General features: G+C 40.6%; 1 protein-coding gene across 6 annotated transcripts in view; it reads left to right on the forward strand.

The window, feature by feature from the left end:
• The window catches only part of TTC21B (tetratricopeptide repeat domain 21B), an 83,197-nt gene that overhangs the window by 9,892 nt on the left and 48,900 nt on the right, over positions 1-24,405 (forward strand). For all 6 annotated transcript variants that reach the window (XR_010919876.1, XR_010919877.1, XR_010919878.1 and 3 more), the window contains exons 7-15: positions 1,000-1,084; positions 5,134-5,232; positions 6,607-6,799; positions 11,688-11,785; positions 12,371-12,571; positions 14,737-14,866; positions 15,622-15,779; positions 17,186-17,410; positions 18,149-18,387. Coding sequence is in view for 3 of the 6 variants with exons in the window: in XM_067549324.1 (XP_067405425.1) it covers positions 1,000-1,084; positions 5,134-5,232; positions 6,607-6,799; positions 11,688-11,785; positions 12,371-12,571; positions 14,737-14,866; positions 15,622-15,779; positions 17,186-17,410; positions 18,149-18,387 (1,428 nt within the window). In the remaining 3 variants the exon portion in view is untranslated. The remainder of the gene's footprint in view (positions 1-999; positions 1,085-5,133; positions 5,233-6,606; positions 6,800-11,687; positions 11,786-12,370; positions 12,572-14,736; positions 14,867-15,621; positions 15,780-17,185; positions 17,411-18,148; positions 18,388-24,405) is intronic.

Consider the following 24,405-nt stretch of genomic DNA (forward strand, 5'->3'; position numbering starts at 1 on the left):
GAAGCTAGGTTCCTAAATTCATATGTAGGCTCCTGCCTGATTTTCACCCAGGTGTTCCAATTGTGTACTTAAGAGCCTAACTTTAGGCTCCTAGTTTTGAAAATCTTGGCCAAAAGTATGGGAATTCTGTTTTTGTTCGATAATTTGAAGCTGCTTGTCTCTCGACAAAAACTCTTGATATTTTTCTAGATTACAATAGATACTGCACTTCTCAGGAGCCCCAAATGAAAAGACCTTTTAATTCAGTCCTCTGAGCTTCTAAGTCTGCAAAGCACCGGTGTTGATAAGCCATATTTTCATAGTGTATGAAGATAGTTTGTTCAGATCTCAGCCAATAAAATGTCAGAATGCTTTACAGATTCTGCAGGTGGGAACCTTTTTCCTGTGGCATTAATATACAGGCTCCTGGCTGTGATAATGTATTTCCAGAAACTGGATACATTCTGGATAAAGGGGAAATTCAGATAATGGAGTTTCTATTATTTGTGGTTGTATGTCAAAAACTACTAGAAAATCATTAAAATAATACCTAAGGTTTTTCTTTCTTAGAATTGTAAATGAGATTTTTTTTTAAACAGGATTCTAATCTAAAGTTGTCATCTAAGTATAAAAAGAATCTTGTCCAAAAATTCTTCCTAAATCAGCAGATAAAAGGGACAGTACTGAGATAAAAATTATATATTAATATACATTTGTTTAAAACACAGCTTCAGTATTAATGGTTTCACTTCGCATTGTATGCACTTGTTGCATTTGTAAGCGTGAACAATTAAAGTTATGTCCAATACCTCTGGAGTTTTGAGAATCAAACCAGAAAAAGAGTGTTTTAGTATCAAATCAGCTGTTTCTGTTGGAATTTTTTTTAAAAGAAACTTTTCTACTAAATTGTTTAAAAGCTGGTCTTAACTCCAATTTCACCATAATTTCTGTTGTGTAAACAGTACTCACTTAAAGGAAAATAGCCTATCATAAAGCAAATTGACTCTTGATTTTTCTCAGGCTGTTGCAGAAAGATGCTCTTAACCTGGAAGCCATAAGGATGGAGGGTCTATATTTTTTGTGCAGGGAGGGAAATATACCTGAGGTGAGTCTTTTGTGTAGCACTTGTTTTTAAGCATCAAACTATTTGAATCATTAAAATATTCAGTAATTGAATAAGGTTATATTATAGAGTACAGTACATATTTTGAGATGTTTAAGCATTTTATTAACAGAAAATGAGAAGTGATCAGATCTTGCTAGTAATTCTATACCTTTCATCATGGATTTTTTTTTTTTGACAGATGGTCCTGTTGTGCGCTGAATACTCTGCCAGTTAGAAGCCTGTGTTAGATCATGTATCCCTTCTCTTCCTGTCTCCTTTTTGTCTAGTGAGCTAGTTGTGTGGCACCAAAAGTTGAGACTTTTTAAAAATTCTGTTTAATTCTTACAAGAATTAATGTTTTTATATACATTATGCCCTTTTCACATTTTTAGAAGAAAATAAGGTTTCATACAGTTAGCACAATCTAAATAAATTCAATTAAATTATTACACTAAAATGCTAGTAAGTCTATTTTAAATCAGAGGCTTCGTGATATAAATGGGAAGTGTTTTAATCATTTTTTAGAGAAAAATATTTTTGCTATTAGCACAATTAAAAATAAATTAAATAATTGCATACGACTACAGTAAATGCTAGTTTGCAGCAATGCATTGTAAGAGCAATCAGTGCTCATGAGCAACATTTCTCCTAGGAACACTTTCCTAGTGTGAATTGTCCACTTGGTAACAGCAACATCACTGCTGCATAACAGCAACATTTGTGACATTATGATGTCAGATCCAGGGGTGGAGATGTGGGGGTGTAGCCCCTACTGCATCTTTCCACTCCCCTCCTGGCCATTCATCCTAGCTCTAGGCCAGACAGCCCCATCCCTTGCCTTGTCTGACCAAACCTGCACGGGTAAAGCAGGTGGGACCGTGCTCAAGGGCTGGATTCAGCAGAGGGCTCTGTCCTGCAGTGGCCCAGTATTTACAAAGTGCATCTTCCCGCTCCCCTTCCACCCCTAGCCATTCAGCACAGCTTCAGAGTACACAGCCCTGTCCATTTGTCCTGCTTGACAGAGCCTGCATGGAGAACATGTGGAGGGGTGAATTTGGGAGGAGAGTCTGGAAAAGAAGGATTTTTTTAGGGATGGGAGGAGCAGGAAACTCTGATCGGGAGCAGCAGAAGTGCAGCTGGAAGGTTTTCTCCTCCCTTCCTTCCTTAGCATCTGGCTTGGAGGGAGGGGTTTGCTATTTTGCAGTGGGGAGTAGCAAGGACCTCCTTGGCAGTGAGCGGTCTCCTCTATCGGTCGCCAGCGGTGAGACGTGGATGTTCTGTTTTGAAGTGGGGAATCGGGATCTGTCTCCCCCCAGGGCACTGACTGTCTGCCTTCCCCAGGGCACTGACTTGTTCCCTTTCCCCCTCCCATCTCCACTGTCCATGCTAGGAGCCATTCCCACCTTCCATGGGAGGCTGCGCACAGTGCCCTAGCTGTTCATCCATCCCTTGCCAGGGTGAGCATGAAACTGCCATCCTCAGCCTGTTGCTGGCAGCCAGATTTGCTGAGCCATTTTGCTGACTGGGGGTCCCCTGCTCTATTCCCCCTCAGTTTGGGGTTTCCCCACTCCACATCTCTCAACTTCTCAATGTGGCTGCCCACCCCTTCAACACACCTTTAACTCTTCATAGGCGGATGGTCAGATGACACTCCCCATAACAGCAACAGCTGCTTAAGGGCAGCATAGTAAAAGGGCACTAGTTGGTAGTAAAGTTGCTAATAATGACTGTGTATTGTGCTACCACATTTTAAAGAAATTAAATAAATAGAAAGTCTTACTAGTTCATTTAATATGCTGTGATATAATATTTGGCAAATGATCACATGCTTAAAAAGATACGTTCTAATTGGCTTAGCAAATGAGGCAGGTATGGTTTTCCTAAACTCCCAGAACTGGGGTTTCTGAGATTTAGTCCTGCAGTGCTTGGTAGGGTTAGCTGCTTTTTCTCTCCCCTCTGCCTTTTTTCCTTTATATACACATAACTTCCTTGGCCAACTCTGACAAGAGGATTTTATTTTTTGACCATATTTCTAAAAGGAGAAAGATATCCTATGGAAGTAGAATTTTGCAAAAGGTCTAAATAAAAGTATCATCAGTTGCTTCATAAGTCTATGGAAAGTGGTACATCTCTTAATAACCAGTGTGGTTGCATCATATTGATAACCATCTTTATTTTATGTGAAAAGATTTCTTCTCTCAATAGTCTTTCACTGGTGCACAGTCACAGAGCATGTGGAAGTGTGTATCTACAGCATATCAACACAGCTGATAGAGATTTTCTTGAGCTCAGTGAAACTTGTTTAAAGTTTTAATGTATAAATTTAAGATTATGGGGCAAATTTTCAGAAGTAACTAAATGAGAGTTAAGAGTTCAAGTCACTGAAAATGGGACTTAAGCTTCTAAGTCACGGTGACATTCCCCAGGGTGCAGCCTGGACTGGTGTACAGCTGCGTCCCCTTAGTGCTCTAGCCTGGGGTGCCTTTTACATTGCTTTGCTATCGGAACATCCACTCCTGGCCTGCTCTTACAACCTTTTAGCATGCAGAATCACTCCCAGCTGAATCCTCCTCCAGACCTCCTTGAATTACATACAGGGTGACACCCACATGTTCCTAGAACCAGCCTTGCATCACAAAAATGTGCATCTTGTACTGCTCAGTATCCCCTGAACAGTACAAGCTCATTGTAAGTTTGTCATTTCAACCAAGTAAAATGATTGTGCACCAGCTTTGTTGCCTCAAGTGAAGTTTCCCAAACACTTCAATCCAAATACACACTGGATTAGATAAAACAATAAAACTAGTTTATTAGTTACAGAAAGATAGCTTTTAAGTGTTGACAAGTGATGATGCATAAACGTCTGTATTTGTTACAAAAGAAATAAAAACAAAAGCTAATTCTTAAACTTTACCACGGCTAGTAGGTTTAAAAGCGAAAAGGTCTGTCTCACCTTAAGCTGCAATACATTTCACAGGCTGCATCTTCTTCCAGCCTGGGACCACTGTTTCCCTCCCTCCCCCCTTAGTTTTTTGAGAGTCATTCATGTTATGAGCAGAAAGGAGTCAGAGAGGAGGGGTAGCTAGAGACATTTTTCACCTCCTTTTGTAGTCCAATCCTTGGTACTGGAAAAGTCCTTGCTGGGTCACAGTGCCAGGCAGTTTCGTTGCATAAGTGAGCTCTAAACTGTCTTTTAGATGAATTGTGAATATCGTGTTTACACTTTCTCCCTTATTGGAGGATGGCCACTTAAGCAGTTAATGGTTTTCTAACACCTGTGGTCAGTCCTTTGTTGTCTCTGAGGAGCTAGTCTGTGGGCATTCCCTAGAACCATAACATGTTTTAGTAACAAGCTTAGTAACGTCATATACCGAAACCTCATAATTTTACACACTGTTACACACATCTTATCAGACAATAATATTCAGAAGATTGAGTTTTCATATGATACCTCAAAGGAATACTTTGTACAAAATATATCATAACCTGGTGAACATGGGGTATAGGGTGTCAGTCATTTAGTTGCTTTTGAAAATATTTTCCTTTATCCTTCTGCATTATAGTTTGAGGACCATATATTATTCCAAACCTTTCAATATAGATGATTAACTATTCATCCCAAAATCTTCTGTTCTTAAGGTACAATTGCTAGATAGATAAGAAGCTCATTGTGATTTCTGGAGGAGTATTTTTAAAAACTTACATTATATTTTTGGATGTTTGAAAAACATGTATCAACAGTTTCTTCGACCTCTTCTGCTTCCAAGCTGATTTTATTTACAGGTTTTTTAAATAATCTGCCTTTTAGATGCAGAAATAAATCTGCTTTACTGTCTCTTTGCTGCTCTAGCAGTTCCAGAGTATTGTTCTTCTAACTTCTATATAAAAGTTATTTCCAACATCTGAAAACATATTTTCTTGAGTTGAATTGTAAGATATTTTTACATTGTGGAATAAGGCTCACAGGATATCATGCTACTGGGACGTTAGTGATGTTCCTTGAAGTTAAATGTTCCTTCTATATTGATCAAAGTGTTCCATTCTCCTAGGCTACAGCCAAGCTGGGAGACCTAACTAATGCATTGGAGAAGTTGGAACCACATAATCCTCAACTGTTTTGTAAAATGGCATTAGCTTTCAGCAGAACAGTGAGTATACATTTTTTTTCTTAAACAAAATTCAAATAATAGCTATACATCCTGCTTTTGATTTTTGGTGGTAGGTGTTAAGTGTCAATTAAAAACTTTGCTTAGCGAGACAAAGTGGATTGATTTGTATAACTTGGTCTCTATATTTGAAAATTCAGTGTATGGGCTGAGAAAAAAGACGCCTTCTAGCCAGTCAATTTTGCTGCTGCTCCCATGAGTTCTGAATAGCTACAATGAAGCTGAACAATCTTGTTGATTTCATGCTCCTGCTTCTGCTTTCATTTGGTAAGGCCATGGTAATGCCACTGGAGTTGTCTACAGACTCAGAAGGACAGCATTGGAGTGGATTACATTTGAAGGGTATGCTTATAACAATAAGGGCTAAATACTTAATTTTTAAAATGAAAGCATAAATTCTGCAGTGGTTAGCTTGGGCCACAACAATCACCAGGAGGAGCTTCCCACTTGCTGTTGGAAAGTGGATTTTGTTTACAAAATTCTTGGTAAGTGGAGGACTGTTAAAATGTTGCTGCCAGAAAATATACCTGGTTTACCAAATTACCTAGTCTCTACCAAAGTGAGAAACAAATGCCTCTAGGTAAAGTATGACCTTGTTTTTATTAATCTTTCTATGAAATATAATAAAACCAATAATGCTTGAATAATTGAAATTTTATAAGATTACTCATATAATTGTACGGTTCACAGGCTATTTGTAAGTTAATTGCTGTTGACCAAAGCCTTTGTAGGGAGCATCTGTTCCATTTAATTGTGGAAAGGAAACAAATTTTATGGACAGAGGTTATAACTCCATAAACTCCTCATTGCTCTGTAATAAATAATGTGTCCCAGCACCTGTTGACAGTATTGTTTACGTAGAAGCACAAATATTAGAAAATCAGTGCAGGGTAACTTACTCTTTATTAGACATCTTATGCACTGAGATTGGTATAGGGATGGGTGGTGGTATAAACTTGGAAACAGATTGATCTTTGAAAGTTCTCTCCCTCGTGTATACAAAGAAACAATAAAACGATAGTGGTATTTTACTTACTGTAGCAATCAATGCTTGAATCAGCATGTTATCCATTAGTGTTTAATACTGGGTGCTCAATTTTGATCTCTTGTGGACATGAGTTCCTACTTATTTTCTAAAACCAACTCCCATGTACATATATACATGAGAAAGAAGGTGATTACTGAAGATGTAGCATTTTGCTTTTCCATCCCTAAAATTAGTGAGGACTCAGTGCTGCTATTTAAAATCTAATATGCAACTTCATTTAAAGATTCATTGTAGCGTTGCTGTTTTTGCATAATGTGGTGAAACTGATTAAGATTGAAAGCTTTCAGATGTAAAACTCTTAACTTTAGTGTGGCCGGAATCAGCTCATCCTTCAACAAACACAGATCTTAGTTGAAAGAGCGTTTGACTTAGCATCCCATGATTCTGAAATTGCTACGGAACTTGGCTACCAGATGATTTTACAAGGGAAGGTGAAAGAGGCCTTAAAATGGTACAAGACTGCTATGATGCTTGATGAGACAAGTGTTTCTGCGCTAACTGGTATGGCATGAGACTTTTTCTATCACATACCATTTATTTAAAGAACACAGACAATTTTAAAAGTACTTCTCTCTGATTTGTTTTACCTACTGTTGTTACAAGTAATGCATAACAAAGATTAGGATTTTGTTTTCAATTTATTTTCTCAGAGCAATTGATAGAACTTTATCGCCGATTTCACTATTTTCTTCATATGGTCATTCCTCCTCTTTGGGTGGGTCTTTCACTTCTCAACAAGCGAGAGAGACTTTTAAAAAGTAAAATATAATTTAAAAAAAACCACAGAAGTGGCAGAAAGAATCAGGGAAAAGTATGTACTTGACAGTTATTTTACTAATGTTTAACTGGCTAGATTTCAAGTTGAAAGTGTTCCTTTAACTGGTTTTTCTATTAGTCTGTAAGATTTTGAAAAGATAAAATCATCGTAATATTAATGTGCAAACATAAGATGCATGTCAAGGAGATTTCTAATTTGTTTTGCAAAACGCTTGTTTTTTCTATTTTACAGCTGCTTTTATGTCTTTGAGGAGAATTACAATCCGGGCAACACATGACTTTTGTGTCTAAAAATATGCTAGAAGAAATAGAAATTTCTCTGCTTTCGTTGGTTGTTGCAAGGATAATTCTGGCTAGGGAAATTTATTTCACAAATCAAAAACATTTGGTATACAATATTTCCATGAGGAATAGGATCCTTTTTAAGACTGGAAGTCTAACAAGAAAGGTGGACTATCAAGAACCTACCTATTGTCCTATGGACAATTTTTTGTGCCATCAAGAAGCAACTGCAAGATACTGGCATTGATTCCATGCCAAGAGGGACTGCTAGGTGGTATAACTTGATAGTTGTAAATGTTTCAGTTTCCCAGAAGAAACAAGCAGCTTGCAGAGGCTAATTAGGCTGAGGTGGAAGAGGCTATAACTGGTAATTGATAATGACTGTTGCCAATAACACTTTTACTACTTGATGGTCTTTATTTTTAGTGTTATGTGACTCTTATTTGCTGGCTACCGTACAGTGAAGCTTTATAATAATTTCACACACTGTTCTTGGCTCTAGGAATCAACAAAACAATATTTCTTTTGCATTGGAAATGAAGAAATCTGTATTAGATTTTTAGTTGTGTTTGCTAGTGTTAATTATGGAATATACTTAGACTGATCCCCTTAAAATAATTACAAGGGACTAACAATCTAGATATGGCCCTCTTACTGAAGTATGTGTCATGACTGTCATGTTTGTACAGCATGTAGTCCAAACAAACCTTGATTGCGGTTGGGCCACTTGGCTGCTCCCACAATACAATACAATACAAAAAAATTAATAATAATGAAAGTGTTTTCATTAGAATTTGTACTATACTTCCTTTTGGCTTCAGCCCCAAAAGCTGTCAGTCTTTTGTGATATGACTGATACCGAGCTTAATCCTAGTTTTCTCTCTTCCGAGGATGAGGGATCAAAAGTGTCACTTATCTTCAGACTGTTTTCTCTGACCATGCTCCCTAGGAACCTTCTGAAGATGGGAGGAGGGGAAAACCCCCACTGTCATGCCTACCTGAATCACATAGTTGACTTCCTTACAAGACAATCAAAAGCTGAGAAATTGGTCGTGTCTTTATGGGGCAGGCTTAACTGTATTATGGTGGCATATGTACATTTCCTATGTGTCTGCTAGAGCTTTGTGAATGGCCTTTTCTAGGCTCTGGATCAGGTGTGACATAGTCTGCTTAGTTTGTTCATGTTTGTTGTGTGTTTCGTAGCTAACAGCAAGGAAGCTAGTTTTCAGTGCTGTTGCCTCACTTGTCCCTGCCCCACACAGTTAGGGGATAGATGAAAGTAAAAATTATATGTCATCAATAGACAGCATCTTTATTCTGCCCAAAGGTGGAATAGATTTAAAATTTAAATCAAGGCATCAGTTGTTTTTGTCTGTTTACTGCCTTACTTGTGGTGAGAGCAGAACTGGATTTATTGCTCTGTTACCCTTTAACTCTCATGCTTCAGCTCTTGTTGTGATCCCCCAGAGCTTTCCTTGATGCTGAGTGCCTGAAGGCACTAATGTTATGAATCATGTTGCATACTTTGACACCTATGAAATCTGAATTGAGTTTTTTTCCTAATGCAATGCAGCATATTTGCAACCCAGAGATACCTATAAAACCCTGTATATCATTTTCTTGTAAAATTTTATACACCATTTTCCTTTGCTGTTCAGCTGTTCTTTTTCATGTGTGTTAAGAAAGAAGGCATATTGTGGTGGTGATACAATACTGTCATATACAGCTATTGCCTTTTGTGAAGTCCAGCATGTTGCCCCTCTAAATTCTTCTGTAATTACACATGTACTAGTGAAAGTCTCTAACTTGCATGAGTGAAGACAGGCAATAGATAATGGGTCAAATACTCCTTATATGTACCTTATATAAGTCCAATAACTTCTGTAGAGTTGCATAGGTGTGAGTGAGAACAGAGTTTGGCTCCATATGTAAACGTGTTATAAGAACAATATTTCAGCTTCAAATTCAGCTACTGTCTCTATGCTGACAACTCACTGATCTACCTCTACTCTTGAACTGTTTTCTTCTGGTTAAAATCTCAGCCTGTCTCTCTGATATCTCCTTGTGGATGTCTAGCAGTCAGGTCAATCTCAATAGGTCTAAAACAGAGCTTGTAATGCTCCTCCTGCCACAAAAACCAAACAAAAAAAACCAAACCAAAACCTTCTCCACCCACCTCTTCTCTTAATCACCACCATCATTCTACCTATCACTTACAATGCTGCTGTAAAGATCATTCCTCTAGCCTGTTGCATTGACCATGTTACTCCCTCCTTCCCTCTTGCACTTTTGAATCCCTCCATGGTTCTACCTTCTCTATTGCATCAAACATAAATTGCTTGTTTTCACTTTCAAGGCCCTTAATGGCCCTACCCCCACCATACCTGTCATTTTTCGTTCAGTTTTGAGAGGTCAATAGCCACCTCCATCACCCACTTGTTACACTTTGAAACAAAAGCCTTCCCGCTTTCTTCTATGCTGCCCCTTGCACTTGGGAGGAACTCCCTGTAAATATCCTCAGAGCTGCCTCATTATCCTACTTCAGATCCCTCATTTGAACTCTCCCATGCTAAATACCTACAAAAAACTTGCTGATGATTAGGCTGCTAGTGTGCTGATACCAATGCCTATCATACGCTAATACTGTCTAATTGTTCCTTGTAATCCCCCATTTGTTTGTCTGTATCTGTCTGTTAATCTCTGGTTTTATACTTACATTGTGAACTCTTGGAACAGGGACCATCTTTTGGTTCTGTATTGGTACAGCAGCTAACGCAACAGTGTCCTGGTCCAGGACTAGGGCTACTACGTTCTATAGTAATGCAAATAATAACTAACACTTTCAAAGCGTGTTGAGAGAACAAACTGTCCTGAGCATGTATGACCAAGACTAATGAATGTGTTTTTGAGATTTCTAATCAAAGTAGGAATAAAGAGATGCCAGCAAGGTCTAAAGACCTGATATTTACCCTAATTTAAAAGCATTTAAAGTACTTAAATGTCACTGTAGAAAAAATTATCCTTGATAAAATCCAACTTCTGTAAAGAAAACTGAAAAAACACTCAGTGATAGTTACTTGATGACCTTTATCATGCATATTGTACCATTTTTCTGCCATGTTTCTCTGCTTTATTGTTGAGTGCAAGCAGGATACTGACACTTGAGTGAGCTTTTTGCTTATGAAAGAATGAGTTTCTGCTGACTTTTTTCCTTTCTGATGCATGAAGAAGCTTGAAAAGTGTTGACTTTCTTAGTGTTTTTCTGCCTTTTTTTTAAGGAACAGAGGTATAAAGTCTGGCTTTCACTGGTTTTGTTGGAGGTATAACACATTTATTTTGGGCTCTTGCTACCTTAATTGAAGGATTGAGATTATTTTTTTGTTATAATTTATTTTAATTCTGTAGTCATCAGTCTTCCAGCCTGGAAGGGATCTACATTTTTAATGTTTGGAGGGAAAAGAAAAGCAAGTTTCACTTGCACATGTACTCTTTATTTTTAAAACTATTTTTAGAATTAAAAAAGACCAGTAAGGCTTTTGTTCGTACATCATAAAGCAGAAAGAAGGACACAGGCATGTTTGGTGTGGTGTTCCATGTTCTTGAACCCAAGAATAGAACAGTATAAGGGGAATATAAGGACAGCATGGTGGAAACCTGCAAGTTAAAACAAGACTGGTGTATCAAAGAAGTACTCTCACTTCTCTAAGCCAGCTTTTGGATGTAGTGAGTTAGTATGGCTGTTTAGTAAGAAGACATTAGATAAAGAGAAATCTCTGTAAGTGTTGCTGAACCTTGTTCTTTTGTTAATTGTGGCTACTCTGTTGCTAAGTAGTTCAAGAATGGAGAGAGAAGTTCCATAGATGATTTTCCCATAGGTCACCAATAATACATAATATTAGGTTTAACAATCGTTAATAAGTTGTACATGACAAACCATAATGAATACAAAGACATCCCCAAGGGATGTGTGTTAGGGCATGCTGTCAAATGGATAACTTTTGAAGTTTTAAGAAGTACAGCTTAAAGAAATAATTTAGGTATTTTCCTAGACAAAAGTGTAAGGCATGTGATGGTGGGGAAAAAGAGGAGAGATGGCTTTTATGAAGGAAAGATATAGCTATAGAAAATAATTTACATTGTAGATAAACTCTGTATGTCTGTCACATATCTTTGTTCTTTGCTTTTTCCCATCATCCTGTTAACCAAAGGCTGAGGAGTAAGATAGTTTAGATGTGAAGGAAACCTGATTAATGAAAAAATTAATACTCTGGAAAGCTAAACAGTTGTAGCCACAATAAAGCTGAAACAAATTAAATGTTTATTGTTGCAGGAATTATCCGATGTCAGATAATCGAAGGGCACTTAGAAGATGCAGATCAGCAGTTGGAATTCCTTAATGAAATTCAGCAGTCGATTGGAAAATCTGGGGTAAAAGACTACTTCACTGAAGTGCTTTGATTATAATTTGAAGTTGTGGCCCTGTTGAGATGACTACAATTTAACATTTTTCTTTTTCTGGAGCAGAACATTCTTAATGGAGGATGCTTTACTCAGAAATTTGCTTTTTCTCTCTTTTGGTCAAACAAAGTTAGTGTTGGCCTGCAAGACAAGGACTATTTGTTTATGTGGATTTTTTCTGAATATTTAGAATCAATGGGGAAAGAGGGTCCTCTTTTTTAGTGATGGTGACATTGACAGATTTAACTAATTTATGTGCCTGAACAGGCTTATAATTGCGCCATATACATTGAAAAATAAATATATTGTATAACAAATCTTTATGCACGCCTTACGGTGATTGTTCCTAAAGTTTTTAGTTGCATTGTATAATAGTTACAATATTCCTAAGTATGGCTTTTGCTGAGGTCACTGCATCTAGTTATTGCCTTGAAAATGGTAAAGTTTTATATGGCGCTAAATAAATAATAAAAAGGTAATGTAAAACTAATATAGTTGGAGTTAAAAAAAAAAAAAAAATTGGGGGTTTTTATTATTTTTTTTGGTTTTTTACAGGAACTATCTTTCTTGCGTGCAATTTTAGCTATGAAGAAACATCAAAGACAAGAAGAGATTATTCATTTGTTGAATGATGTTCTGGATATTCACTTTTCTTCTTTGCGTGGCTTACCTCTTGGCGTACAGTACTTTGAAAAACTGAACCCTGATTTCTTGCTAGAAATCGTTAGAGAATATCTTAATTTTTGCCCAACGCAGGTTAGTAGTATTTAAACCTCTTCCTGTGGAAACTGGTATTATTCCAATAACTCCATTTTAAATATCACTTAAAAGTTACAAGTAAAAGGGATTTTTGAGACTACTCACCAAAAGTGTGAAGCAAAATTTAGTTTTAAATATTTAGCAGCTTTGTGCTGGAATAACTGCTAATCTGTCTCGCTTTCTTCATATAAAATGCATCAATTATATTTGAGGAGGGGTTAAGTGTAAGTGCAAGGTGCTGCGCATAGATCTCTCTATATATGGAGAATATAACAGAGTAGAACTCATCTCTTAAATAACTTAATGTGAAGGCTAGATGTTGATCTTCTGATCATCCCTGATCACTCTCACACATGCAGTTTGCTTAGAATGCTTTTCCACATACACACATTCGTTCCTTATATCTCTCCTACTTATGTGCAGGTACAAATGTATATAATGGTATTTTTACTCCTCAACCTCAAACAAAAATATCATTTATCCAGCCTCTGGGTTATTTTTGTATGGTTGAAGATGGCATCCTGTTATATATTGGTCTTGACAACAGGAATATTGAAACTCATAACTATCTTCAGAATACCAAGAAGGGGCCTTTCATATCTTGAATTTAAGATTTTGTACCAAGTGCTATGAGTAAGAAAGAACTACTGCAAAAAACTCTTTCAGGGATGTTTGAGGAAAGATCTTTAACAAGTAATTGTTGGGAACTAGCAGCTCCTCTGTCTTCTAGCATATGTTGACGGTTTGCTATATGACAGTCCTATAATTATTTGCTATGTGTTCTAGTGTCTCAAGGACAGACTTTAAGTTCCATGGTTGTGTGAATGCCTCACAACTGTTGTGGCAAAAATTGCAGTGAAATGACAGTGTTTAAAGTCTGAAAAGATTATAACAATTGCAGCATCTTACAAGACTATATAGAAAATAAAATAGTGCACATAAGAAATATAAATCTGTTTTTAAATAGCATCTCATCTGGAAAAAAAATTTTTTTTCTTCTTACAAAGGTGCACATTTTATTAAATTGGGGAATTGGAAAATGGATGAAATGAAAAGCAATTGTCGTCATGTGAACTATATTTGAAACTGACGGGTTTTTTAATTAGTTATTTCTAAGACTTCAGCTGGTTGGGGCTGTTGTCCAGAAAGGAAATTCCATCAAGACATTGTCTGTCTGGTCTTTTGTGTACTTTTACCTTATTCTATACAGGTTTCACGGGGGAGACCAGCATTTTTCAAACTGGGAGTCCTGACCCAAAAGGGAGTTACGGGAGGGCACAAGGCTTGGGGCGGCGGCGGTGTTGCGGTATTGCTATCCTTATTTCTTCACGGCCTTCAGAGCTGGGCAGCTGGAAAGCGGTGGCTGCTGACCAGGAGCCTAGCTGTGAAGGCAGAACCCACCAGCACCAGCAGCTCTGAATTAAGGGAGGCAATCCCATGACCCCCCCCAACAATAGCCTTGTGACCCTCCATGACCCCTTTTTTAGTCAAGATCCCCACGATTACAACAGCATGAAATTTCAGATGTAAATATCTGAAACTCTGACATTCATAATTTTTAAAATCCTATGACCATGAAATTGACCAAAATGAATATGGTAGGGCCCTAAGAATAACAATGCCCAGTCCATAGGAGATCATGCCATGGAAAGCAGCAGTTTCCCAACTTCTTCTCTCAATGTGCTGCTGAGCCCCAACAACACGGAGGTGCTGTGGTGAAGGGGTGCCTATGGGCCCTAAGGGAGTGAGGGAAGAACACAGCAGAGCTCCTGTTGACTGAGGTCCCTGCTTACCTTTTCCTTCCCTCGCTGTTCTTTGGTTCCCCTGAAGCCAAATTATTGCTATTATTTTGGAATCATCTGGCCCCAGTGTAATGGACTGGCTTGTGTACAACCAGAGAGAAGGCCTGATTCTGATTTCATTTATACAAGTCTGACACTGGACAAGTCCCACAGACTTGAATAACAGTTTTCTGCATTTCAACTGGTAAAAATGTGAGTAGAATTTGGCCTCTGTTTAAACTGTTTCTTCATGGTGCCATACTTTTTCACCTTTTGAACTTTCAGATTCTTAGGCTGAGCAAAATAAGCAGTGCTTTTTTTTTTTAAACTACGTTTGTGTTCTTACAATTAATTTTTCAGTTAATCTGTTCTTATTTCTAGCCTGCAAATCCAGGACAACCCCCTTCACCACTGCTAAAACACTGTGCCTCAGTTCTTGAAACTGTGGTAAAAACTGTACCAGGTCTTCTTCATGCTGTCTTCTTAATTGCAAAGGTGAAATACTTATCAGGTAATATATGTGTGTGGCTGCAGAAATGCAATTTTTTTGTATTAAATAAAAATATATTTTTTCTCCATTGTGAAGTACTATATAATTAAAATATTAGCTGATTTCTTATTCTGTTCTTTTTTTTTTTTTTTTTTTTAAACAGTACTAGAATTTTTTCTTTGCTCTGCCTTTTCTCTGGGTTTTATTACTTGACTGTTCCATTAAAATGCACTTCTGGGGGGAAAAAAAAAAAGAGAAATGTAGCATTGATTTTTCAGTAGGGAGTGGACTGCTCAGAGGACTGGGATAATAGAGCAATTTCTGTCTATGCTGTAGTTTTGTCTCCAACTCACAATGGCAATGATCAGAAGTATTTAGTGGCTGCTATTTGAGGTCATGAGCAACCTGTTATACATGTATTTATCTTGAAAGCAAGCAGTAAGACTTTTTATATGTAAAATATAGAGAGGCTAAGGGCTTGTCTACACTTAAAATGCTACATCAATGGGAGGGGTTCGGTGAGGTCATCCCCCTTCTTGAAATGTGGTGGTTAAGTCAGTGGAAGAATTCTTTCATTGACCTAGCACTGTCTACATTGGGAGTTAAGTTGGTTTAACTACATTGCTCAGGGGTGTGAAAAACATTTCACACTCCTGAGCCATTGCTTGGTTGACCTAATTTAGCGTGCCTAAGTAAAAGGTACTTATCTTCAATGCTGGGCTTTGGTTAATTTTCCCTCCCCTCCTGTTTTTTTGTTATTTTGTTTATATCATTAGGTGATATTGAGGCATCCCACAGTATACTGCAGCATTGCCTTGAACAGAATCCTTCTTATCCAGATGCTCATTTACTTATGGCTCAGGTTTATTTGTCCCAAAACAATTTTAAACTCTGTTCTCAATCTCTGGAACTCTGTCTGAGCTACAATTTTGAGGTGAGTTTGATCAAAGGAATTAAACTGTTTTTTCAGTTAATTTTGAAGGACTTCTACTACAGTTTATACAGCAAGATGCATGATTTTAATACTGATGCTGTTATCCTTTCACTGCAACCTTGGCATCAGAACATGTTTGTCAGATGACTGATTTTAATTACAAGATAGACAGGGAGTATGATGAAGTCAGGACTCCAGATTTGCCTATTAACTCACCCAAAGGTATCAGAATTTTCTTGGAGTACAGAAGAAAGAAATGACAGCTTTTTTTCTTTTTCTAATCTCTCTAATGTAGAGAACTGTTATCAGAAATAAGTATTAGACTATATAAGGACATACTATATAAACAGGATTTGTAGTCTCGGAGACATCTTGCAACAAAGCTGTGAAAGGTTTTCATAAAAGAATGTAAAAGGGTGATCCAAAGTTGTACTGCCATTCAAGAAACCTGTGAAGAGTGGTTACTGTCAGTATTTTCCTTGTTCCCTGGTCAGCAAACCCAGCACTAAGCAATGGTAATTTTGCAATGGCCTTTCCCACTCTCATCTATTGTGATTGATTCAGAGCTTGATATTGCAAGGTACTGAGAACGCTGATCCATTGAAGTCACTGGGACTACACACATGCTTCAAGTTAAGTGCTGCACTGGACCAGCACCAGTGTGCTTAGCTGTTTGCAAGACTGAATCCTGAACCGGTTTCTTGATAGGGCTTTGCTGGAAGGCTGATGATGTGAAACAAACTGGTCTTTATTTCCTTTCTAAAATAGTCCTCAGTCCACCTCCTGTTCTCCAAGGATTGGTGTAGGGAAGCTGAATTAAAAAATACTACTGATGTGCCTGAAATTTTTTATAGAGTCACACTTATGCTCTCTCCATCTGCTCCCCTTAATATCAGAACAGGCTGATTCAAGCAGGTGATGTGAACAAATGCCGTGGTGGCTTTGTGTGTATAAGTTAATTCCCATATTATGTATATCTTAGAATGTGCCACTCTTTTTTGAAGCTACTATACTAGCTTCTTGAAGCATATGTGTTCTTGTGGACAGTTTAGGAGGGGAGACATTCAGAAAACACCCGTAACAAGCAGGTTCATTTTAGGTAGTGGTCTAGTGCATACCTTTTCATCTCTAGATCATCATTCTGATTTATAAGAATTCTTTTGTATGCTTTGCAGCATTTTAATAAAAAAAATTGTCTTGCACACTCTTTGAAGATGACTTTACTAATGGAAGTAATACTACATCTGCTAGACACAAGCATAACATGGATTATTAGCATTTATTATTCCTTTCTCTAAATATATCTTAGACAAATAACAAATTAACATAAATATTAAATTATTCCTCAGGATGCTTGATCTTTTTAACAATAAAGCAGAATATAGAAGCTGACGAATTTATTTCAGGTGAGAGAACATCCCTTGTATCACTTAATTAAAGCCCAGACCCAAAAGAAGATGGGCGAAATATCAGAAGCTATTAAAACGTTGCAGATGGCAATGAGTTTACCTGGAATGAGGAGAGCTGTAGCTTTCTCAAAATCAAAAGCAAAAAGAAATGAAATTGATGCAAGTAATCGTGTATCTGTCTTTCTGGAATTGGTAGAAGCTCATCGTTTGAATGGAGAACAGGTATGACAATGAACAGTTTAATAAAATGCAGTGCATATTTGAGACAGAATACAAGTTCAGTTATTCAGTTAACAACAGCATCTACCTCTGATCTAGTCCACGACACAGACCCATAGTACTTTACAGGAAGTCTTGGCTTTAGAAGACTTAACAATTCCCCAGACATAGAAATATCTGAATTTCAAGACTTTTGGGGTTTGTGTCTCAGGTTGTTCTGAGAGACCAATATAAATTCTTTGCTACTCTTAGAGTGGAAGTAGTTTTCATAATGTATGCAGATACACTGCTCTGAGCCTGAAGACAGGATGAAACACTTGCCCATCTCCCCCTTAATTGTGAAGGTTAACTTCAAAGCACGTGTGATCACTTAAATGCCATGATCAACCATTTTACTTTTCATAGTTGTGTGAGATGTTTCAGCTAATGTATTTACCCATTGTAGCTGGATCTTCACTACTAGCTGTATCCTGTAATTACATTTGATTGAAAGTGTATTCATAGCAGTACATACTGTGGCATATGTTTGTATATGCAACTATAATGTTTGACCCTGTCTTTCTGTTATTTGTTCACCTTGTGTAGCTTTCAGCTAATCAAAAGTAAAATACACTTTTTTCCTTTTTAAACACTTTCAAGTAAATTACACTTATGTTACCCTTGGTCATGCATTTATTTGCAACATAGGCCTCCTTGGATGCATTAACTTGAGATCAAGAGAAAAAAAATTGTGTTTTACAGCATGAAGCTGCTAAAGTACTACAGGATGCCATCAATGAATTTACTGGCACCCCAGAAGAACTACGAGTTGTGATTGCTAACGCAGACCTCGCTCTTGCCCAAGGAGATATTGAACAAGCCTTGACTATGCTCAGAAATATAACATCTGACCAACCTTACTTTGTACAAGCCAAAGAAAAAATGGCAGACATTTATCTTCAATACAGAAAAGAGAAAAAATTATATGCAAGCTGCTATAGGTAAAAAAAAAAAATCTATGGTATATACCAAACCTTTCTGTGTGTTAAATATTGATATTCTATGCAGCCCTCATTTCCCTCCCCAAAATAAGTCAAATTATTAAATTAATTTTGGTAGTATAATTCATTAATCCATTAAAGTGGCAATGCAAAACACCATTCACTCTACCTAAAACAACTTTTCAAAACAAAGAATAAAAATAACAGAATGATTGACGTACCAAAAAAAAAAAAATCTTTTAAACATAGACTCAGGAAGTCTGAAAAGAGAAACATGAATAGTTCTGAGTATTAAGGAATGTGTATAGTTCTCAAAATAATTTAAATTTGCAAGATAAAGCTATTTTAATATTTAAACTCTTGCAATACTACGTAGTAATAACTTGCCACATCATACATAGAAAAAGAACAAACACTAAAAAGGGCTTCTGAAAGTGAATAGTAAATGACATGTACTCTGTTTAAGTTTTTGTCTTAAAAACAAGCAAGGAATATTAGCATATACATTTGTTTTTAAAAAAAAATTCTTTTGAGTCTTCCTGAAGTCAGTAGTTTGACTTCCAATCTTGTGTGATGCTCCAGCAATCACTGTACTGTTATATCACAACTGCCATATGCAGGTTGTTGGCTTAGGAATGTCAAGTAAATTTTTTTTTATTTGTTTTGAAAATCTGAATTCTGGTATCTTGAGGTTGAGCATATACATTCAGTAAATAACACTATGGTCCTAAGGGGAAAAGTACACTTACTCTGCGCACCTCAGGCTTTCTCCTCTTCCAACAAAGTCCTCCCCTTCGCCCCTCTGGCCCCCTCTATGACTGCTAAAGAGACCTTCCTCATCAAGCAGAAAATTTTATTCAAGTGCTTGCTCATGTCGATTCCATTCTAGGTGTTTGCGTGCCTCTGTGCACAGTTACTGGAATTTTTTTCCCTTTAGCAGTACCCGTAGGGCCTGCTTCAGCGTCCCCTGGAGTCCCGCATGCATGCTGTGGTATAATAGGCACCACCGACCCACTGCGTCCCCTCAGTTCCTTCTTTCTGCCTGTGGGGGATGCTGGAACTGCTCTGCTTGCTTCACAAGTGCTCTTCAGTACCTTTAATAGTGTTAGATAGTTCTTGTTGTTGTTTGTTCTTTGTTAGTTAAGTAGTTGTTAATAGTTAAGATAGGAATAGTCCCTGCTGTGACTTTTGCCCCAGAGTGGGGCATGTCCCGGTCTCCTGGTTTCAAGCCCTGCCTCTCCTGCAGCAAGCCCTTCCCTCTTAGTGACCCCCACGACAGCTGTCTAAAGTGTCTGGGGGAAGTTCACAGGAAGGACAAGTGCAAGATCTGTGGACTCAGAAGGAGAGAGAAATCCACCTGAAGGCCTTACTGATGGAGGCAGCACTGAGACCAGCCTCTGAACCAGCACAATCCACCTCGGTGCCGAGTATGGCGTTGGGGCAAAGGGCCCAGTCAGCACTGTCCCCATCACGGCACTGGATCTCTTCCTCTTCCCCATCAAGGAAGAAGCAGAGGAGGCAGTTTGCAGAGAGGCCGCTCCCCCGTACCGGAAAAGTCCAGGGAAGCGGGGTCCAGAGCAGATCCTGTTCTGCTGACCCTCACCTGGCTGGACCAGGAGAGTGGATCACTGCCCAGAAGTGCAACCCCCGATGAGAAAGCCACCCCTGACTGCCAGGAGCGAAAGGGAGCCTCTTCAAATTAAGGTGCTATTGACGCCAGAGGCGTTCCAGGCAGCGAGGAGCTTGATACCGCCTTCTCCTAGGCCCCCAATGCCATCGAGGGAAAAGGCTCCAGTCTCCAAGGGGAAGCCCGCTATGGGTCCCCTGCAATGGTTGCATTGCTCCTCAGAACAGAGGCGCCTGTCCCTGATGGCAGGGTTGCCATGCAGAGAGTTGGCGTCATGGCATCAGTCCCCAAGAAGGCATTCCCGGTGCCTGTCTTCGGGGCGTTCCTTGGCAATGGAACATTACCTCCAGAGGTGGTCGTCAGCCTTCTCGTGGCACCGAACGCGATCTCCAGTACCAAGGGCATCGCGCTATAAAGGACAGCACCAATCCCACTTTCCCTCGTGCAGGCATTCTCCTGAGGGGAGTCGACACCGTTCCTGTTCCCCGGCACCAAGAAGTTCGCCTGTACCAGCACAGTGCAGAATCCGGTCGCCGGAGAGGGAGCCATCACCTAAAGGGGGCAAGCAATGACACAAGTCTTCGGTCCCGAGGCACTGATCTTTGACATGGCACCGGTCCCACTCATCCTTGGTATTAATCCTCGGCAGCCCGGCATCAGTCAGGTGAGTGGCACCGCAGTTCATCTTCCTTGCATTCTCCAATACCAAGGCGGCAATCATCAAGCGCCATGTTGCTCGGGGGTTAGGGCACCGCTCCTCCACTCCACAACACAGCATTGCAAGAGACCCAGCTGCTGCCCCCTCCCCCATGGTCATCTGGCAGTGAGTCTGTCTTCTCAAGGGATGACAGACAGCCTGCTGCCTGATTGGGTCACCGCCATCCCCCAAAGATGTGGGAGCAAGTTCCCTGCTCTACAGCTCCGGATTGGCCTCAAGGCCAGTGGCTGGCACTGTGGCCATATTGGGGACCCTGGGGGATACCAGTGGACCGAGGCCCCCTATCATACAGGTCCTCTGTCATGCAGTGAGCGCCAGTGACCCCGGAGGTGCTCAAGTTGACTTCGGAGGAGGGCTCGGACCCCCAGGAGGGGATGTCATCAGCAGTTTCCCACCAGCAGGAGGGGATGCTGCCCCACCCCCTGTGCTAACTTGGTCTTCATCGTCTTCCCTAGATGAGGCAATCACATCTGGACCATCTGTGTCCCTGGATGATTTTCAGGCCCACCAGGAGCACCTTAAAAGGGCAGCTTCGAATTTAGGGTTGGAGGCAGAGGAGCTCAAGGCCTCAGACAGCCTCTTTGATATCCTGGCAGCATCGGCACCAGCCCGGGTTGCCCTGCTGGTTCACAAAGGGGTGCTTAAAGTAATGAAGACCCTATGGCAGATGCTATCGTCTGTGGTCCAAACCTCAGACAGGGTGGAGAAAAAGTATTATGTTCCTGCCAAAAGGTTTGAATGTGTTCACCCACCCCTTCCCGAGTTCCCTGGTGGTGGCGGCAGCTGCCAACGAGCGCGATAGGCAAAGTCAGCCTAGCTCATCCCCCAAAAATAAGGACGAATAAAACCTGGACCTTTTTGGGAGAAAAGTTTTTATTCAACAGCAAGCTTGCAGTTTCGCATTAAAAACCAGCAGGCACTCCTGGGCAGGTACAAAATTACAATCTTTGGGACTCCCTCAAGCGTTTCAGGGAGGCCCTGCCCCAGGAGCAGGCACTGGACTTTGCCACCATCCTCGAGGAGAGTAGAACAGTAGCTAGAGCAGCCCCGCAGGAGGCTTCCGATGCAGTGGACTCGGCTGGGAGGGCCCTGGCCTCGGTGATTTGCATGCATCAGTGCTCGTGGCTGCAGTCTTCGGGGGTGTCGCAAGAGGTGCAGCAGTCCATCCAAAACCTCCCCTTTGACGGGTCTACCTTCTTCCCAGACCAGACATATACCAAACTGCATGGTCTGAAGGATTCAAGGGCCATGCTATGCTGCTTCGGCCCTTACACACCTCAGGCCTCGAGGCGTCCATTCCACTCCCAGCAGTAGCAGCAGAGATACCAGCCTCTTCATTTCACCGCCTATAGACAAAGGGACAGAAATGGGGGTCTAGGAGGTGCTGGTTGACTGTGGGCTCTGCCTCAGCTCCCCAGCTGGGGCCCTCCAGGCGCTCCAGCAGCCAGCACCAATCCGTGCGCCTGGGGATGGCGTTCCAGTCTCGACACAGGATCCTCCCTCCCGCCCATTCTTCAACTGTCTTGTTCCCTTTCTGTCCGAATGGGCCAAGATAACATCGGACCGTTGGGTCCTTGGCTTAATCTCGGTGGGATATGTCCTGCAGTGGAAGGGGGTTCTGATGTACATTCCATTGCTACATAGAATCCTCCTGAAAATCAAAAGGGACAAGGCGGATGTTATCCTGGTTGCGCCCACTTGGACCCGGTAGCATTGATTCAGCATGCTGCTAGAACTGTCAGTGCCCCTCTTTCTACCCCGGCTGGAGTTGCCTCGGTGGCACAAGCTCCTTTCCCAGGACCAAGGTCACCTGCTGCATCTGGGCCTAGAGTCCTTACATCTGACGGCATGGAGACTCCATGGCTGAACCCAGAGAAACGGGCCTGTTTGTCACAGGTTCAGCAAACTGCTGGGCAGTAGAAAGCCTTTCACTCATTGGCATACCTGGCCAAGTGGAAGGGGTTCACCTGCTGGGCAATGTCCCATGGGATTCCGCCTGAGTGGTCGTCAATCCAGGCTATTCTGTAGTACTTATTGCACCTTAAGCTTCAAGGCCTGGCTATGGCTTGTTGAAGGTTCACCTGATGGCCATCTCAGCTTTTTACCCTCTGCTAGATGGGAAATCGTTTTTTTCCCATTCCGTGACAGTTAGGTTCCTGAAAGGAATAGAGAGGCTCAAGTTCAAAACCCAGTACCTCCTTAGGATTTAAACCTAGTTCTGTCTCAGCTCACTGGTCCCCCTTTCGAGCCTTGGGTACCTGTCCGTTACTATTGGTCTCCTGGAAGGTATCCTTCCTAGTAGCAATCACCTCAGCGAAAAGAGGCTCTGAGATTAGGGTGCTTACTTCAGATCCTCCTTACACAACCTTTATAAGAACAAGGTCCCATTGTGGCCCCATCCCACTTTTTTCCCCACGTTGGTGTCGCAGTTTCATTGTAACCGTGATATATTTCTTCCAGTGTTCTTTCCCAAGCCGCATGGCTCGGAGGAGGAACGGAGATGGCACACACTTGACGTTAGGCAGGTGTTAGCTTTTACATTGAATGCACTAAGTCATTCCAGAAAACTATGCAACTCTTTGTTGCAATGGTGGATAGGATGAAGCACTGTCTCTGCCCAGTGCATTTCCTTGTGGATAACTTCCTGCATCAAGTTCTGTTACAAGCAGGCAGAGGTGCCTCTATCGGATGTCTGTCATGGCCCACTCAACCAGAGTGCAAGCTTCTTCGGTGGCTTTTCTGGCATGGGTACCGGTGCAGGACATCTGTAGGGCTGCCACCTGGTCATCGGTGCACACCTTCACATCTCGCTATGCCATCGTCCAGCAGGCACGGGATGATACCAGCTTCGGTAGAGCAGTGCTGCAGGCAGCTCATCTGTGAACTCGAGGCCCACCTCCAAGGTATTGCTTGTGAGTCACCTAAAATGGAATCAACATGAACAAGCACTCAAAGAAGAAAAGACACTTACCTTGTAACTGTTGTTGTTCAAGATGCGTTGCTCATGTCGGCGGTGACAGCAAGAAGGAACTGTGTGTGGGGGGGGGCGTAAAGCCAGCGGCGCCTGTTATACCGTGGCATGCGCCTGGGACTCCAGGGGATGCCAGAGCCAGCCCTATGGGTACTGCTAAAAGGGAAAAAAATTCCAGTAACCGTGAACAGAGGCACACACACACTTAGATTGGAATGGACATGAGCAACACATATCAAAGAACATGGTACCAAGATGTCATGGTGGCAGGACATTGAAGGTAAAAGGGTATCCATGTCTACCCATATCAAGATGGCTGCCTGATCAAGTGCAGTTCACACCAGGGAACTTGGACTAGCCTCAGCTATGCCCTTTCTCTGTTTGCCTGGCCTTCTGTTGAGCTACGAGAAATTGTCATTTACTCCATCACAGACAAAATAGATTTATCAGAGCAAGATTGAACACCATGACAGTGAAGGATACTTACCACAGGACTGATTCTTCTCACTTCAGTTGTCACCGAATATAGTGATGAAAAGTATGGACTTGCTTCACATTATTAAGCCATATGTCTGGGCATATATAACGCCACTTGCTGGGGTTCACCTGAGTCCCCTACAACTTTTTCTTAGATCAGCTACTCCCTGTGAAGAAACTGATGAGCAAGACCATTTTAATTCCATCTCAGATCATTGCAGCATT

Source organism: Emydura macquarii, unplaced genomic scaffold (genome assembly GCF_026122565.2).
Source record: "Emydura macquarii macquarii isolate MOO-44397 ecotype Brisbane River unplaced genomic scaffold, CSIRO-AGI_Emac_v2 contig_1253, whole genome shotgun sequence".
Classification (NCBI taxonomy): Eukaryota; Metazoa; Chordata; order Testudines; family Chelidae; genus Emydura; species Emydura macquarii.